We start from the raw sequence: 16887 nt of genomic DNA, 5'->3' as shown, positions 1-16887 counted from the left end.
TTCAATGTAACATAGGATTAATATCTCAAACACGGCATACATCACGTCACATTCCAAATCAGTGGATTTGTGGGACTTTTGTGTGACAAACCATGCAGGGTAGGGGGGGAGGAAAAAACCTTTGAATTGCCCAATCAGGAGGCCTAATCGGAGGAGAAAGTCCCAGGTCTGCGGATAAAGGATTGTGTGATTGAATGCAGTGCTGACGGCACCTGATTACAGTCGCCGTGCTAGCATCCATAACCCCCAATAACTTAATTAAAGGGAAATATTCCATCTCATTCCCCTGGAATTTACAGCTGGGCGTTTTAATTGGATCCATTTCCTCTGGTAATTCTGCATCCCCTGGGGTCCTCGTTAGTGCTACTGGGTCCCTTGGATGCACCATGGTTTAGACTCCCGGCCAAACAGACTACAGCCTTCCAGCTCCCACAGGACATATATAAGTTCTGTAATGAACAGTGTGAAGGAAGGAACAATTGTGCCGCTGTCTTGATTGTGTGATCCTATCACTATGCTCTAGCTGGCAAGGGTCATGGAGGGATAGGGGTTGGAGACAGAGGGTTCATGGAAACAAAGGGTTTTATTATGGAATCATCATCTGAGATTTCTGAGCCACCTGGTCCAGAAGGGTATTGTTGGCATGGTTGCACTGTCTGGCAGAGAGGTAGAGAGGTACAGTATATTATGGAATGGTGTATTCTTCTTTGTTATCAATAGCCTACCAGTTAGTTTAGCTCTATTCCTTCTACTGTATGTATCTGATGATCCTAGTCTCATTTACAGACATTCAAATTAGATAGCTATCTCTCGATGTGACGATGGCTGGCGAGAATAGATTATCCTGACTAGATATTAGCCTCTGAGTGTTGGAATAGCCAGAATAGGGCATGTGATCAAAGTCAACGATGAGTCTCTCTGCAAAGTCATCTTCCAGCCGAGACAGTGACAGTATACTGTTCTGTAGCATCAGCAGATGCAGAAATGCTGTGTCAACAATGATCTGCGAGTGTCATTTTTCTGTTCCCTCCAGCGCTTTGGAATGTGACTCTGTATATTGGATAGCACCACTGATGTACAAGGACAGAAGAGGTAAAAGGGCTGACAAAAATATGCCAACCAGTCGGTTATTTGAGATAGCAAAAACAGTGGAGTCTGGAGAGATGAGCATTGAAATGTCAGAGGCCCCTCGTTAAGAAGTGAACTTAAACTTAAGACGAGTCATTTTCAGTTAGGCCTCTGGATGAACTAAACAAATAGGACTACTTAATTAATTGTAATGTCTAGTGTGACACTTATTTGGTATTTCACCAAGGGGTTTTAAATGTCATGTCTTCTCAAAATGTTTTAATCCCAGTCTGTGCAGAGTACACTTTGAAGTTTCTGAGCAAATGCTTCAACTCTACATTCTCTATCTTTAGACAGGTTAGCTGACAACGTCACTACAACGATGCGCACGCTTCAATGGGCCAGAAGGCCATGTGTTGTTATGATTCTGGATGGCCAGATAGCTAGCAACAATAACAAGAGGCTGCCATGTGGGGAATCGTATGAGGCTCGTTTCAACAATTTTTTATCTTGTTCTTGATACCATGTCTTGTTTTGAGGTGTTTTGACTGATGTCACGTCTATCAATTGCCTACCAGTTAGTTTAGCTCTATTCCTTCTACTGTATTATTGCTAAAACATTATAAAATATTGCTAAAATTCGCTAGCTAGCTAACTAACAACTGCAACAATGTATTTGAGAGACAAGTGCTCATTGTGTAAATGTATTTATGTTTTCAATGAATATTGGAGAAAATATAGCTTATAAAACCCTGTCAGTTTTGTCCCATAGTTGGCATGTGTCAAATTTCTTGCTAAACAACCAACCCATTTATTAATTGCTGAAACTGTGTCAGTTACATATGATCAATTGGCTGCAGTAGGTTTACCTGAAATACATCCTTGAAGACTTTAAAGGTTAAATAAATAAGATGGTTTATTTTTTGTATAAAAACATGTCATGTTTCTTTACTAAACAAAATGCAGGGTGGCCTTGTTGCGCATATAGAAAGCCTTAGCTGTAATGTTCAGTATTAAGTAGCTTGATAGGCCATGCCCATGCCCCACATCATTCTGCTTTTAGTACTCTGAGTTGAATGAGATGAATCTATCTATACTAGCTTTTCATTTAGACTCAAATCAGCAGCTAGACGTGCAAACACAACACACCTCTCTAGATCCAGAGTAGCCAATCCGGTGCGTGTATGAAGGTCAACATGTGTTCCTGCGGGCTGCATTACCAAACGGAATCACTCTCATATAGTAAGCAAAAGTGTGCAGGAACCAACTAAAAGCTAGCTCTGTGTCTAATTACCAAAGCTATTAAATAAAACTCCATAACAAAATTGTTTATTTCAGGGGTCTGCCTTTTAGTGACAGGTTAAAAGCGAATGAAAGCATGTCATGCCAACAGTCTCGTGATTTATGCAACTAAGAAAACAACAGGTACGTACAGAAATGGTACCCATGTAGACTGGTAAATGATGTGTATGGTGACACACTAATGCAAGTCTACATTGAAATCAATGTCCAGTTAAAGCTTATCCCCCTTATAATGGTCATCATCCATATCGTTGATATTCAGATTCATAATGTTATCAAGGCATTTACAATAGCTGCTTAGTGCTATTTTATGTTCATGTTCAACTACCTTATACGTATTGTGTTACAGTAATTCAATAAATACCATCAATGTGAGTTTTGCTATTTAACAAAGATTGCTATTAACAACACAGCCACAGCCACAGCTCATGGTTTCAGTCTGTTCTGGTATTATTCTCTCTCCTTATCATTCCTTTACCAATTATTTTCCAAGCCAACACAAATCATGTGCTGGCTGCCTCAGCTTTGGATTAATTCCCTCTGGTTTAATTAGTGATGATCAGATTCATAATGCTATATTTTTCCACTCCACACAGGCATATACAGTAATTGGGGACTTTGGCTCTTGAGAAGGCTTTATGTGAAGAATCCATCATCTCTCCCCCATCAGGGGAACAGGCTACCACCAGGGCATGCTATGGCATCTGAGAGGAGAGGACAGTGGGGAGTGTTGGCCTAAACTCCCACTCAATATACTAACTTTAATTAACTCATGAATCTATCTAGGAGGCTCCTGGTGCTAACTCTTGGTCTATGTTTATGAGTGGGCCTGATCTATGGCTAGATTAATCATACTTCTCTGTTCCACACTGAATGCTGGGACCTTGCTATATTTACTTCTAAATGGTGCATGATTATGGCAATGAACTGAACAATTGTACAATCTACCGTTTTTCACCAAAAGGTCAGATTCTGACACCCATTACATTTCTAAATGTGCTGTGATAGCATTCAGTACAATGCTGATGGCTCATGAACCGTTTATATGAGATTCATCTCACATTTTGTAGATGTCATGGAACAAATTATTGCTAAACAAACTATTCAGTGTGTCCAGTGCCTGTGGTGTAGAATAGCCATGCATCAGCAGCATACAGCTCCACACACTGAAATAAGCGCTTTAAAATACAATACTACTACTTTAGGACCTTAGGAGAATCAGCATTTAAAAATCGAGGCAGTAAACAGCGTAACTGATGGTGTATCACTGCATCACACAAGTCAAATAAAATAATTGCACAATGACAAAAAAATATTAGAATGGATGAAGTGAATACAGTGTTAGGTGAATAAAGCCTATGAATATTTTTGTGAAAAGATGGTTGTATGTCACTGTTCACTCTTCACGCTGAATTGTGGTGCTTTGTGGTACAACGATGGAAAGCAGTCTCCCTCATAAAGCTTTGCTTTATCTTGGCCAGGTTGCAGTTGTAAATGAGAACTTGTTCTCAACTGGACTACCTGGTTAAATAAAGGTGAAATAAAAATAGAATGAAAATAATATGTGTGTCCTAGATCTCCTACAAGAGGCATACGTCTTGACCTTTTACTTGTTTTCCTAATCATATTAGTTTACCGCCACACATTGGTCACTATGAGACATGTCATGACATGACCTGATCTTTACCCTTTGCTCGAGGTTTCAGTTTCAGTCCCCATGGTCATAGGGAATGTCTGTGTGCTTTCTACCCAAGGTGTGAGTGCCTCATCTCAGGTTGCCTTGCCTGGCTGAGCTGTTGCACATCAATTCAAGGGGAAAGTGGTAGACAGGCTGAGGTTATCAACAGAGAATAACCTGCCTTGGAATGGGCGCCTAAATCTTTCATCAATGCTGAGGCAGCCGACTCTGGACAGGACCCCAGCCATCAATCAAGGGCAACCCACAGCTGAAAATGGCTTACTTAACTTTTCCAGAAAATTAAACAGCCATTCTCATCTACATCAAATGGGAAAGTGTACTCCCCGCCTCTCTTTTGGACTGATTAAGTTATTAAGCAGCATTAAAGTGGACAGAGTGCCAGCCTTGTGTTAAGCAAAGCAAGGAGTGTAAATCTACACAGGCTGCCTTAACAGTACGTGGAAAGGAGACGGTCTTGAGTGCCCACACCCATTAGGCACAGAGATGGATTATCGTTGATTACACGCCAACTTGCTCACTTCCGTGCAGCATAAGCCTACAATAGGGAAAGTATCATTCTTATAATAAACCATGAGAGAACATTGCAAAATATAGAATTCTTTCTGTAAAATGTATATTTTGATGGTGAGAAGAATGTAGTCACTTTGCTCTGAATTTCACATTACCAAGACATCAGTGCAACATCTGCCCAGACTTGGTTGGCACTTGGTTGACTATACACAAAGACCTGTTTGACTCTGTCACTCTCTGTGAATCATAGCCATTGGACCAGTGTGTGGTGGCATTATACTCTGCTCCAAGGATACTCTATAGGCCCAAGTTGTTTTCTCCTATTCTCCTGTATGGTCTCTCTCCCTCTGGAGATGGAGAAGGCTATAATTATAATGGACGCATCTGAGCTGTATGTACAGTAAACAGAATGTAAATAGAATTCGGTGTACTTCAGTTTCTTATATTTACTGTAGCTCATTATGTTACAGTATTTCAATTTCTTTGTATGGAGTACCTAGAAGTTATAACACAAACCTTCAGCCTAGCACTGTATGAATGAATGGACACACACACCCACATACACACACACACACACAGGACAAAAACAATGCTCGTTCTTGCATTATGGAACCTATTATTTACAAAAATGTAATCAATTCTTTCATACAGTATCTGGCCCATCTTGGTTTTCAATACCTGTATTAATTCTGTCTGCTTCTCTGAATCCAATACAAGCACAATAGAGAACACAATGAAAAGTAGAGATTGTAGAAACCACTCAGACAGGCTGTCTATTCTCAGTCATTTCTAAAGAAATTAAGGCAGTGTGAATCAATACCTCACAAATCCAGAATGAAAATGTAATGACACCTCCAGGCAAAGGTATTTTTTGTTCTGTGACAGGGACATCGATAATGACCGATTGCAGCCCCTCTCTTAGAAAGTCCCCAAGACGTCACTGAAAACTGTTCCAAGGCCTGGCTAGTTGGTAGGACACCAATACATTAATATGTAAGAGTGAATGATTTGACAGACAAGTACAAAATATCTCCTCTGTGGCTCTCCAACTGAATAGAGAGTACATCAAAATGATGCCCTGGTGAAATGGCTAGGAAAAGATGGTGTTATTATTGGTATCCCAGACATATGAGCAGATGGGAGCCAACGGTATCTCAAACGTCAGAGGCAGGCTCGATTACGAACATGGAATGTTGCCGCTTTAGTAAGCCTCCAATAGGCAACAGGAATCAACAGTAACCCTCCAATAGGCAACAAGAGTCTACAGTAACCCTCCAATATGCAACAGGAGTCAACAGTAACCCTCCAATAGGCAACAGGAATCTACAGTAACCCTCCAATATGCAACAGGAATCTACAGTAACCCTCCAATATGCAACAGGAATCAACAGTAACCCTCCAATATGAAACAGGAGTCAACAGTAACCCTCCAATATGCAACAGGAATCAACAGTAACCCTCCAATATGCAACAGGAGTCAACAGTAACCCTCCAATATGCAACAGGAATCTACAGTAACCCTCCAATATGCAACAGGAATCAACAGTAACCCTCCAATATGCAACAGGAGTCAACAGTAACCCTCCAATATGCAACAGGAGTCAACAGTAACCCTCCAATATGAAACAGGAGTCAACAGTAACCCTCCAATATGCAACAGGAATCAACAGTAACCCTCCAATATGCAACAGGAGTCAACAGTAACCCTCCAATATGCAACAGGAATCTACAGTAACCCTCCAATATGCAACAGGAATCAACAGTAACCCTCCAATATGCAACAGGAGTCAACAGTAACCCTCCAATATGCAACAGGAGTCAACAGTAACCCTCCAATATGCAACAGGAGTCAACAGTAACCCTCCAATATGCAACAGGAATCTACAGAAACCCTCCAATATGCAACAGGAATCAACAGTAACCCTCCAATATGCAACAGGAGTCAACAGTAACCCTCCAATATGCAACAGGAGTCAACAGTAACCCTCCAATATGCAACAGGAATCTACAGTAACCCTCCAATATGCAACAGGAATCTACAGTAACCCTCCAATATGCAACAGGAATCTACAGTAACCCTCCAATATGCAACAGGAATCAACAGTAACCCTCCAATATGCAACAGGAATCAACAGTAACCCTCCAATATGCAACAGGAATCTACAGTAACCCTCCAATATGCAACAGGAATCTACAGTAACCCTCCAATATGCAACAGGAATCAACAGTAACCCTCCAATATGCAACAGGAATCAACAGTAACCCTCCAATATGCAACAGGAATCAACAGTAACCCTCCAATATGCAACAGGAATCAACAGTAACCCTCCAATATGCAACAGGAGTCAACAGTAACCCTCCAATAGGCAACAGGAATCTACAGTAACCCTCCAATAGGCAACAAGAGTCTACAGTAACCCTCCAATATGCAATAGGAGTCAACAGTAACCCTCCAATAGGCAACAGGAATCTACAGTAACCCTCCAATAGGCAACAAGAGTCTACAGTAACCTTCCAATATACAATAGGAGTCAACAGTAACCCTCCAATATGCAACAGGAATCTACAGTAACCCTCCAATAGGCAACAGGAGTCAACAGTAACCCTCCAATAGGCTACAGGAGTCAACAGTAACCCTCCAATAGGCAACAAGAGTCTACAGTAACCCTCCAATATGCAACAGGAGTCTACAGTAACCCTCCAATATACAACAGGAGTCAACAGTAACCCTCCAATAGGCTACAGGAGTCTACAGTAACCCTCCAATAGGCTACAGGAGTCTACAGTAACCCTCCAATATCCAACAGGAATCAACAGTAACCCTCCAATAGGCAACAGGAATCAACAGTAACCCTCCAATATGCAACAGGAGTCTCTTCCATAAAGCTTTCATCTACCCTGTCCTTGCAGATTCGTAAGAATGAGTCATTGAGGGAGGGGAGGGAAGGGTGCTGATTCCATTTTTAGATATAAATCAAATACAAGTTTATTGGTCTCACACACAGTTTAGCAGATGTTATAGTGGGTGCAGTGAAATGCTTATGTTACTAGCTCCTACCAATGCAGTAAAATGTCAAACAGGTACACAATAATCAATAAAAAAACTGAAAGAACAACAAGAAATCAAGAAATGTCAGAACGAATCTAATTAACAATCCAAATAGCACTGTAACAGGGGAGGCAGGTAGCCTAGTGGTTAGAGAGTTGGGACAGTAACCGAAAGCTTGCTGGATCGAATCCCAGAGCTGACAAGGTAAAAATCTGTAGTTCTGCTCCTGAATAAGGCAATTAACCCACTGTTTCCCAGTAGGCTGTCATTGTAAAAGAGAATATGTTCTTAACTGACTTGAATAGTTAAATACAGATCAAATAAAAACAGTAATGTATATGTAATGTATATGTAATGTATATGTAATGTATATGTAATGTATATGTAATGTATATGTAATGTATATGTAATCTATATGTAATCTATATGTATATGCACTGGATGAATTTACACAAGAAATACTAGGAATGATATGTAAAGAAGTATATTTACATTGCTTTAGTGAGCCTTGACAAAAATTCAGTAAATACATATATCTAAACAGTGTAACTAAAATGCAATGAACAGTAGTAGAAATATTAGAATGACCTACACTACTGGTCAAAAGTTTTAGAACACCTACTCGTTCAAGAGTTTTTCTTTATGTTTTACTATTTTCTACATTGTAGAATAATTGGCCGAAGCAATTAAGCAATAAAACCCTTGAATGAATAGGTGTTCTAAAACTTTTGACCGGTAGTGTATGTTGAGAATACAGTATAAAAATACACAGTACAAAACCCCAGAGCAAAATTGATAGAATTGCAGGAAATTTGCTTCCGGACCTAAATTCGGAATATAAATAATATACATGTATGTGAATGATATGTAGAGACAGTATGTGAATAGAAAAGGTGTACAGCAGTAGTTGTATAGGATGAGCCTTGACTAGAATACAGTATATACATATAAAGTGGGTAAAACAGGATGTAAACATGATTAAATTGACTCGTGTTCAATGACTCTATGTAGGGCAGCAGTCTCTAAGGTGCAGGGTAGAGTACTGGCTGGTAGACGGCTAGGGACCATGTCTGAGTTTCAGGGCAGGGTAATGGGTGGAGGCCGGCTAGTGGTGACTGTTTAACAGTGTGATGTATAATAATAACAGTCTTGTGGTATATTGTGACATACTGTACATTCTCATATAGACCGGAGACGTGGAAAAAGGATGAGAGAAGATAACGATGTGTCAGACTTGTGTAAAGTTTAAATTATGTAACTTCAATGTGAATAGCTGTATACTATCATAAATTGGAATTTTACTACCCTCAAATGGTACATTTGCACCTCACATCCCTTATTCTCACCCCTTGTAGGTACAAAATATGGAAATATGTGTTTTGTAGTGTGCTCCTCTCCCATTTCCTGTTGTTGCAGTCATCAGGGGTGGGGTCAAAGGCTATGTAGTTCAGTACCTCCCAATCAGTGCAGCTGCTCTCTATAGTACTGTGCATTACTAACATGTAGCTACTTAACCAGCAGCAGGTACTCCCTCCATTCCTCCCTTCACGCCTGGTTAGATGTTGTTGATGTGAAACGCTGTCGAGCACACTGTCAGACATTGATTTTAGCAGTCTCCAGATCAAACACACATTTGTATTCCTTCATTTTCACATTTGTTAAGCAGTGCCATTTCTACTGTTCACCATAGTGGGGGGAGAGAAAAACACCAGCACATTCTACCCAGTTCTACAATCTAATCTGCCTGGTATTAAACTGAGACTACTACCTAGTCTCCCTGGTATTGAGCTGTGACTACTACCTAGTCTACCAAGTATTGAGCTGGGACTACTAACTAGTCTACCTGGTATTGAGCTGGGACTACTACTGTAGTCTACCTGGTATTGAGCTGGGACTACTAACTAGTCTACCTGGTATTGAGCTGGGACTACTACTGTAGTCTACCTGGTATTGAGCTGGGACTACTAACTAGTCTACCTGGTATTGAGCTGGGACTACTACCGTAGTCTACCTGGTATTGATCTGGGACTACTACCTAGTCTACCTGGTATTGAGCTGGGACTACTACCGTAGTCTACCTGGTATTGATCTGGGACTACTACCTAGTCTACCTGGTATTGAGCTGGGACTACTACCTAGTCTACCTGGTATTGAGCTGGGACTACAATCTAGTCTACCTGGTATTGAGCTGGGACTACTACCTAGTTTACCTGGTATTGAGCTCAGACATTGGGCATTGAGAGACATGCAGAGATTAGACTTCAGCGTCTTCAGCTTTCTCATGTCAGCAGATGTGAAATTGGGAATATTTTGACTTTGTTTTTCTAATGATTTCTTGATTATTAAAACCATAGCATGTTCATCCTTTTCAATCAAGATGTATAACATAACACTGTAGAGAGAAGCTGAAGTCTGTCAGGATGCATCTGTTATCTAGTTCTCTTTGATAAAGGAAAGGCAGACTGAAATGTTGACAGTTTGTTGTGCTGTACAATGTCCAGGTTGTTTGTCTTATTCTGATCCATCACAATGTGTTGAGCTGAGGAAAGGAAACGTTCTCTTGCAGCACTCCCATTGAGAAACATGTAACCTGTGCATCACTGTGTGAGCATGGATGCAGCGATGATAGAAGAAAGCACAGATATTTTTGTCAATACAGTGAAGTATTCTCCATCTGTTCCACTTACAGTGAGTCCATTCAAAATAGTGTTCCTGATTGCCATGCTTTCATCTGCTTGGTCGGAATTCTCAGAAAACATTCTGTAAATTGGACGAGCTTGGTCGTTGTGAGGAGAGATTGTTTAGAAATCTTGTGCATTTCAAACTCCCTACCAAATTACCAGGTCAGAGGCAATTTGCATTTATACTATGCCTCAATAAAAAAACTGGGCCCCTGTTGTTTGCTCTGAAGAATATAAAAGAAACATCTTTGCAGTTCATTTGATCTTCCATCACAAAGTGTCTAAAATTATACACCCAGTCGATCTGCAGCCGACCAATATCTGAGCTGCAGCATACACAGACATCCTGGCTCACCGTGGCATTCATTCATTCCCATGCTTTTGGATGAGATAGGATGCTAATTGTTTCATAACATCACCATTCTCCATCCACAGCACCAGATTCTTGGCAAGAGAAGTGGCTGTATGCTCTTCTCCCAGTATCCATATCTTAGGGAGAAATGAAAACAACCTGTCACTGCCACAGATTGGGCACTGGGCACAGACGTCAGTTCAACATCTAGTTTCGATTCACATTTGGTTGAGTTGTCAACTAACCTGAATTCACTTCGAAATCAACAGAAATTGTTACCTGCCATTGGATTTAGGTTCAAAGTTAGGTGAAAGAAATAGAACTGCCTTGACGTTGATAGCTTTTTGCAAATCCCATACGTTTTCCACGTTGATTCAACATCATCACATAGATCAGGGATCCTCAACTAGATTCAGCCACTGGCCGAATATTTTCTTGAGTGGATGGTTGGGGGTCAGTGACATGATCACACAAATAATGTGCAGACTGCAAATTGACCGCAAGAAGCCCAAGCATAATATTTGACTAAAACATAATTCTTTCAAACCTTGCTTATATTTGTATACGATCACATATCTCTCTATTATGCTTGGGAATACTTGGAAACAGATTTCCAAAATGTAAATCACATGGAGTTGATTTCCTGGTGTTTTGACAGGTGTTTATGTCAAACAATTAAAATTAGTTGCTTTTTTCTCTGGAAACTTGGAGGGGGAGTGGGGGGTTAAAACCTGGGCCCTGGCCCGCTAGTTGGGGAGCCCTGACGTGGAAACAATGATGATTCAACCAGTTTTTGCCCAGTGATGAATGACGTTAGCCCTAATTGGAATTCTGTAATGTAGTCCTCCGCCGCTCCTGCTCTTGAATGGTAGTTCTGTGATGGTTGAGACAGGGACATTACATTGTGGATGCACATGCAGTTGAGGTAGATTGCTAGGCAACCTTTTCCGATACTTGAGTACATTTATTGACTCCTAGAGTTGACAAAAGAATGAAGTTCACTGAGTTGATGTTGTCATCTTTGGAGTGCTGGTAAACATGGGGCTGTGTTTCTGGAAGGGTTTGGTCTGAATGGCATCCTAATGTGACTGATGTCATGTCTTCCTATAATGTGACTGACTGATGACATAATGCGGTGACTAAGCCCTGACCGGTTGTTTTCCATCCAGCTCTCCGGGTGGTGTTTCCTGGGTGTGTGAGGAGGAGGCATGGCTGGTTGAGATGTCGTGGACGATCACACCACTCAGCTAGACGTGCTGCTGCTGCGCTGTGTGGGCCTGGCTCCTGCAGCTGCACCATTGATGGTGCCGTGATCCAGTTCTAACCGTGGGTGAGGAATCATAGTCATTTACCATACTCATCAACATGTTTAGCACAATACATTCAGCCATTGTAATATGGCCATAGGTCCGCTTATGATAGGCTTTAATGAGTGCATGATACCATAGTAGTCTCACAGCACGTATGCCTTCCACAGCACAAACACATTGATCCATAAGTCGAATCAGTGATATTCCAAAGCAATGAAATGTGCATATTGAAAAGGGGAAAAATGATTTGTTCCACATAGTGTCTGTCTGTATACAGTTCTAGATACTCAGGCAGCACGACAATGGCAATTTCCTCTGAGGACTTCCCATTGCCTTCTCTCCACTTGACGCAGTAAAAAACTGCTTAAAACTCTTCTTGACCCATTTCTTTATCAGTGGAAGGCTTTTATGGGGCTTATGTTTATGTGTCAGATGCATTCACACTTTGGAAATTAAGCCTTCTGCCTGACAGCATGTGTATAAATGGAGTATTTATACGCCGGGAAGATAAACAGAATTGACGAGGTATTATATCGCTGTGCTAAAAGACTGTCAGCTTCCTCAGGGTAGAAAGAGTCAGTGGCTCTCTCAGCCAACCCACCACATCTTGTCATTTTGAAATAGAATTCAGAGTGGATAATTTAACTAGAGGCCTTTGTGTCTGACATGTTTGTCGCTCCTCCTCTCTCCTGGCAGGTAATGACGAGACATAAAACCAATCCTGGAGATGCCGAAGAGAAGAGACATTCTTGCCATCGTGTTGATAGTGTTACCGTGGACTCTGCTCATCACCGTTTGGCACCAAAGCGCAATCGCCCCACTGCTCGCCATCCGCAAGGGTACATCCTCCACTTTCTCATAGGTCCTCTGTTGAATGGTGTAGAAATATTCAATAGCCAATCCATCCAATCCAATCAGGTCACATGCCCAGTTACCGAATATAATGTACAGTACATACAGTACAACACATGCCTTCCACAGGGTCTGTTACAGATCCCTATGTGGTGGTGTGCATTATCAGACTGTAACATAGGTCATTTGTCAGTTAAGGCTATCAAAATTGCACTTCTTGGTAAGTGTCCTTTGATTCACACAGCCCCATCTGCAGCTTGTGCTTGGTGCTATGGTCTTCAGCAGTCATTCAGCTAATCTATTTAGCAGTTAAACTGTAGCAGACTTTTCAAATCAAAAGGAGACTAAATTAATTTCTAATGCCCTTTAATCATCATCTGAAATAATAATCACTGTTCCCTAATAGCTCCCAGGCAGGCTTTATTGAATCTCCTGAGTCAATGTGTTTGTGCGGCTTCCACATACTGTACACAAGCCTGAGATGTTACCACACTCTCACATTATGAACCCCCCCCCCCCCCCCCATAAATGTGACCCTAAGTGACATAAGAAACCAACAGTGTGAGTACAGTACTCTGTCTGGTGAACAGAACCATATTCAAAAGGTCCAATGCAGCTGTTTTTATCTCAATTATCAAATCCTTTCTGCGTAACAATGAAGTACCTTACTATTATTTTTTTTAATAAAAATTTTGCTAGAACTGTCTGGGAGTGTTCTGAGTGAGGAGCCTAATTGGATGAACCTAATGGGAGGGATATGTAACCTGAAGCCGTTTTTGGCAGAGAGGTTTGAAACTCTTTGTTATTGGTCTATTAACGTATACTGCCGGGTGATGTAGCCAGGTAGGCCAACATTTCTGGTATTTTCAAACAGCTCTTACACTAAAACAGCATTAGCATCATTTTCACAATGTCACAGTATTATACCAACCTCAGTGTGGCAATATATATATATATATATATATATATATATATATATATATATATAAAAAACGCAGAATAATTTTATTTTTGACAGCACTGGGCTTTTAAGGTGACAGTAAATCAATAGCGTTCTTTGTCTCTTTCCATTTGCCATCAAGGTAATATAGGCAGGTTTCCACAAATCATCTGGAGCCTTCTCCTTGTTTGGTCTTAAAAGGAGCAGGGGGTTGCCAGACTGCTTTCTGTCAGCCACCGCAGAACATCTGGCCATCAGAAGATTGTGTTAATCTGCTGTGTGACGCAGAAATACCATTTTTATGTCTGAAAGAGGATCCTCCGCTCTAACTTAGCACCGATAAAGATTGCCATTAGCTATGGAACAATGTGGGGAGAAATTAACTATGTTAATGATCCAATAATGATATTCTATCCATAATAGTGGGCTATGGGGGCCACATAATCATAGCTCCACTACTGGAATAGACCCTGTCCCTGCCACGGCTGTTCCAGCTGAATGAGTAGGGGCAGCCAGGGGAGCCGCTGCCCTAACCAAACTGTAGCCATGATGTCCCCTCACCTCACGCTGCCTGCTTTCGCTTTTTGCAGCCTGTCACCACCTAGTAAAAGAGATCTTTATCATACCAGAGAGGCTTGCAGTCCATCGACACCGACTCGCAGGTACTTGCCTCTTGCATTGTGTCACCTGAGATTATACAGCGGGCGACCCCGCTCCCGGGGCGTGCTAATGCCTTACATGTCTTCCTGTTTCCCTGCAGATGACGGAGCCGACAGAGGGCGGAGGGAGGCGGGCCAGTCCAGCGACTCTAAGGAGTACTGCTCCTCTGATAAGGACATAGTGGAGGTGGTGAGGACGGAGTATGTGTACACGCGGCCACCGCCATGGTCCGATGGGTTGCCCACCATCCACATCATCACCCCAACCTACAGCCGCCCAGTCCAGAAGGCAGAGCTGACGCGGCTGGCCAACACCTTCCTCCACGTGGCCAACCTGCACTGGATCCTGGTGGAAGACTCTCAGAGGAGGACCCCGCTCGTTACACGCATGCTCCGGGAAACGGGTCTCAACTACACCCACCTGAACGTGGAGACTCCCAGGAACTATAAGCTACGTGCGGACACGCGGGATCCCAGGATACCCCGGGGCACCATGCAGAGGAACCTGGCACTGCGCTGGCTCAGAGAGACCTTCAACTCCAACAGCAGCCAGGCAGGCATCGTCTACTTCGCTGATGACGACAACACCTATAGCCTGGAGCTGTTTGAGGAGGTCAGTACAGGCCTGGGGCTCACTGGCATCTCATGGCCACATACGGTCCACTAGATTCACTTTTGTGTCACTGAATATAATGGTAGTGGGGAGTTTACGGCACATAATGTACATATTTTTGTTATTTTATTTATTTCAACATTAATGGTGGCTACTCCTACTCCTAGTACAGTAGTAATATATTGTGGTTATTACCTGAAATATTTTGATTCCCATTGCCAACAACAGTGGTCCGAGGATCAGTTTGAACTTAGTAGTCAGTGCCTCAGGCCATCCATTTTGACTCAAGACAGATTGGCTTGAATGGATGCTGTTAGGCCCTGAGGCATTAGCCTCAGGTCTTGTTAGTGTGAAGGGGGCAGGTTGTAAATGGTGCGATCCATATCGATGGGTCGGTTAATACCTTTCCCTGGAAATCAGGCAGAGTGCTCTCCCTCTCCCAATAATCCTTCCATCACTTACACCCAGCACCAGCACTCTTTATAGGGGGGAGTAACAACCTATAGGGCTGAGCTTGAGCTAGCTGCCTCTGGGCTGACCGATAGAGAGTCAGTGAGAAACCACTCCGACCCAACTGACAGAGCAGTAAATATCAGACCATTCTCATCGACCTGCTAACAGGTGTAAGTCATGGAGAGGATGGCTATAACAGCTACATGTGAAGAGGTTGAAAGTAGACATCGATCTAAGAGATTGCAGTTGGATATGCCATGTTGTTGTGATCTGGACTTGAATTAACCTGAATGGAAAGATGCCAGCTTGACCTGACATTTGAAATATGAAAACTGGTACAAATTAAATCATTCATACACTCGTGTAAAATAGATGCTATCCAGAACCTAAAAGGGTTCTTCTGCTGTCCCCATAGGAGAACCATTTGAAGAACCCTTTTTGGTTCCAGAAAGAACCCTTTTGAGTCCAGATTGTAACCCAACAGGGTTCTGAGGGTTTTCCATGGAACCCAAAAGAGTTCTGCCTGGAACCAAAAAGTGTTCTACGTTGAACCAAAAAGGGTTATCTTATGCTGACAGCTGAAGAACCCTTTTGGAACCCTTTTTTCTAAGAGTGTAATGTCATGAACTCTTGCCCAGAGTTGTCAGTAATATGATAATACGACAGGTTACAAAAACAACGGCTGAATCAAATACGTACAGCAAGGAACTGTAATGGCCAACCTAACCTTCTGTTGTTGCTCCATTACATCATATTAAGCAGTTTCTCTCACCCAGAGCAGAAGCAAAATTCTGCTTCTCTACACTCCGTTATAAGTCCAGACCAAACCATAGGAAACATTCCATGTCGAGAGACATGGGTAGAGACTAGAGGTCGACCGATTATGATTTTTCAACTCCGATAACGATTATTGGAGGACCAAAAAAGCCGATAGCGATTAATCGGCCGATTTAAATAAAAAACGTATTTGTAATAATGACAATTACAACAATACTGAATTAACACTTATTTTAACTTAATATAATACATCAATAAAATCAAGTAGATAATGAAACATGTTCAATTTGGTTTAAATAATGCAAAAACAAAGTGTTGGAGAAGAACGTAAAAGTGCAATATGTGCTATGTAAGAAAGCTAACGTTTAAGTTCCTTGCTCAGAACATGAGAACATATGAAAGCTGGTGGTTCCTTTTAACATGAGTCTTCAATATTCCCAGGTAAGAAGTTTTAGGTTGTAGTTATTATAGGACTATTTCCCTCTATACCATTTGTATTTCATTAACCTTTGACTATTGGATATTCTTATAGGCATTTTAGTATTGCCAGTGTAACAGTATAGCTTCAGTCCCTCTCCTCGCTCCTCCCTGGGCTCGAACCAGCACCACAACACAACTAGCC

At 41.7% G+C, this 16887-nt stretch overlaps 1 protein-coding gene across 2 annotated transcripts in view; it reads left to right on the top strand.

The window, feature by feature from the left end:
* LOC109905805 (galactosylgalactosylxylosylprotein 3-beta-glucuronosyltransferase 1-like) overlaps positions 1 to 16887 on the top strand; it is a 93078-nt gene that overhangs the window by 67089 nt on the left and 9102 nt on the right. The window contains exons 3-6 of one of the 2 annotated variants that reach the window (XM_031791019.1): positions 11831 to 11991; positions 12668 to 12810; positions 14354 to 14425; positions 14524 to 15035. In XM_031791019.1, the coding sequence (XP_031646879.1) occupies positions 12699 to 12810; positions 14354 to 14425; positions 14524 to 15035 (696 nt within the window). In that variant the 5' untranslated portion in view covers positions 11831 to 11991; positions 12668 to 12698. The remainder of the gene's footprint in view (positions 1 to 11830; positions 11992 to 12667; positions 12811 to 14353; positions 14426 to 14523; positions 15036 to 16887) is intronic. The other variant, XM_020503422.2, reaches the window with a different exon arrangement.

This window comes from Oncorhynchus kisutch, linkage group LG15 (assembly GCF_002021735.2).
Source record: "Oncorhynchus kisutch isolate 150728-3 linkage group LG15, Okis_V2, whole genome shotgun sequence".
Lineage (NCBI taxonomy): Eukaryota > Metazoa > Chordata > Actinopteri > Salmoniformes > Salmonidae > Oncorhynchus > Oncorhynchus kisutch.
Note: the sequence above shows the minus strand (reverse complement) of the source record. Positions and strands in the feature narration are given on the sequence as shown.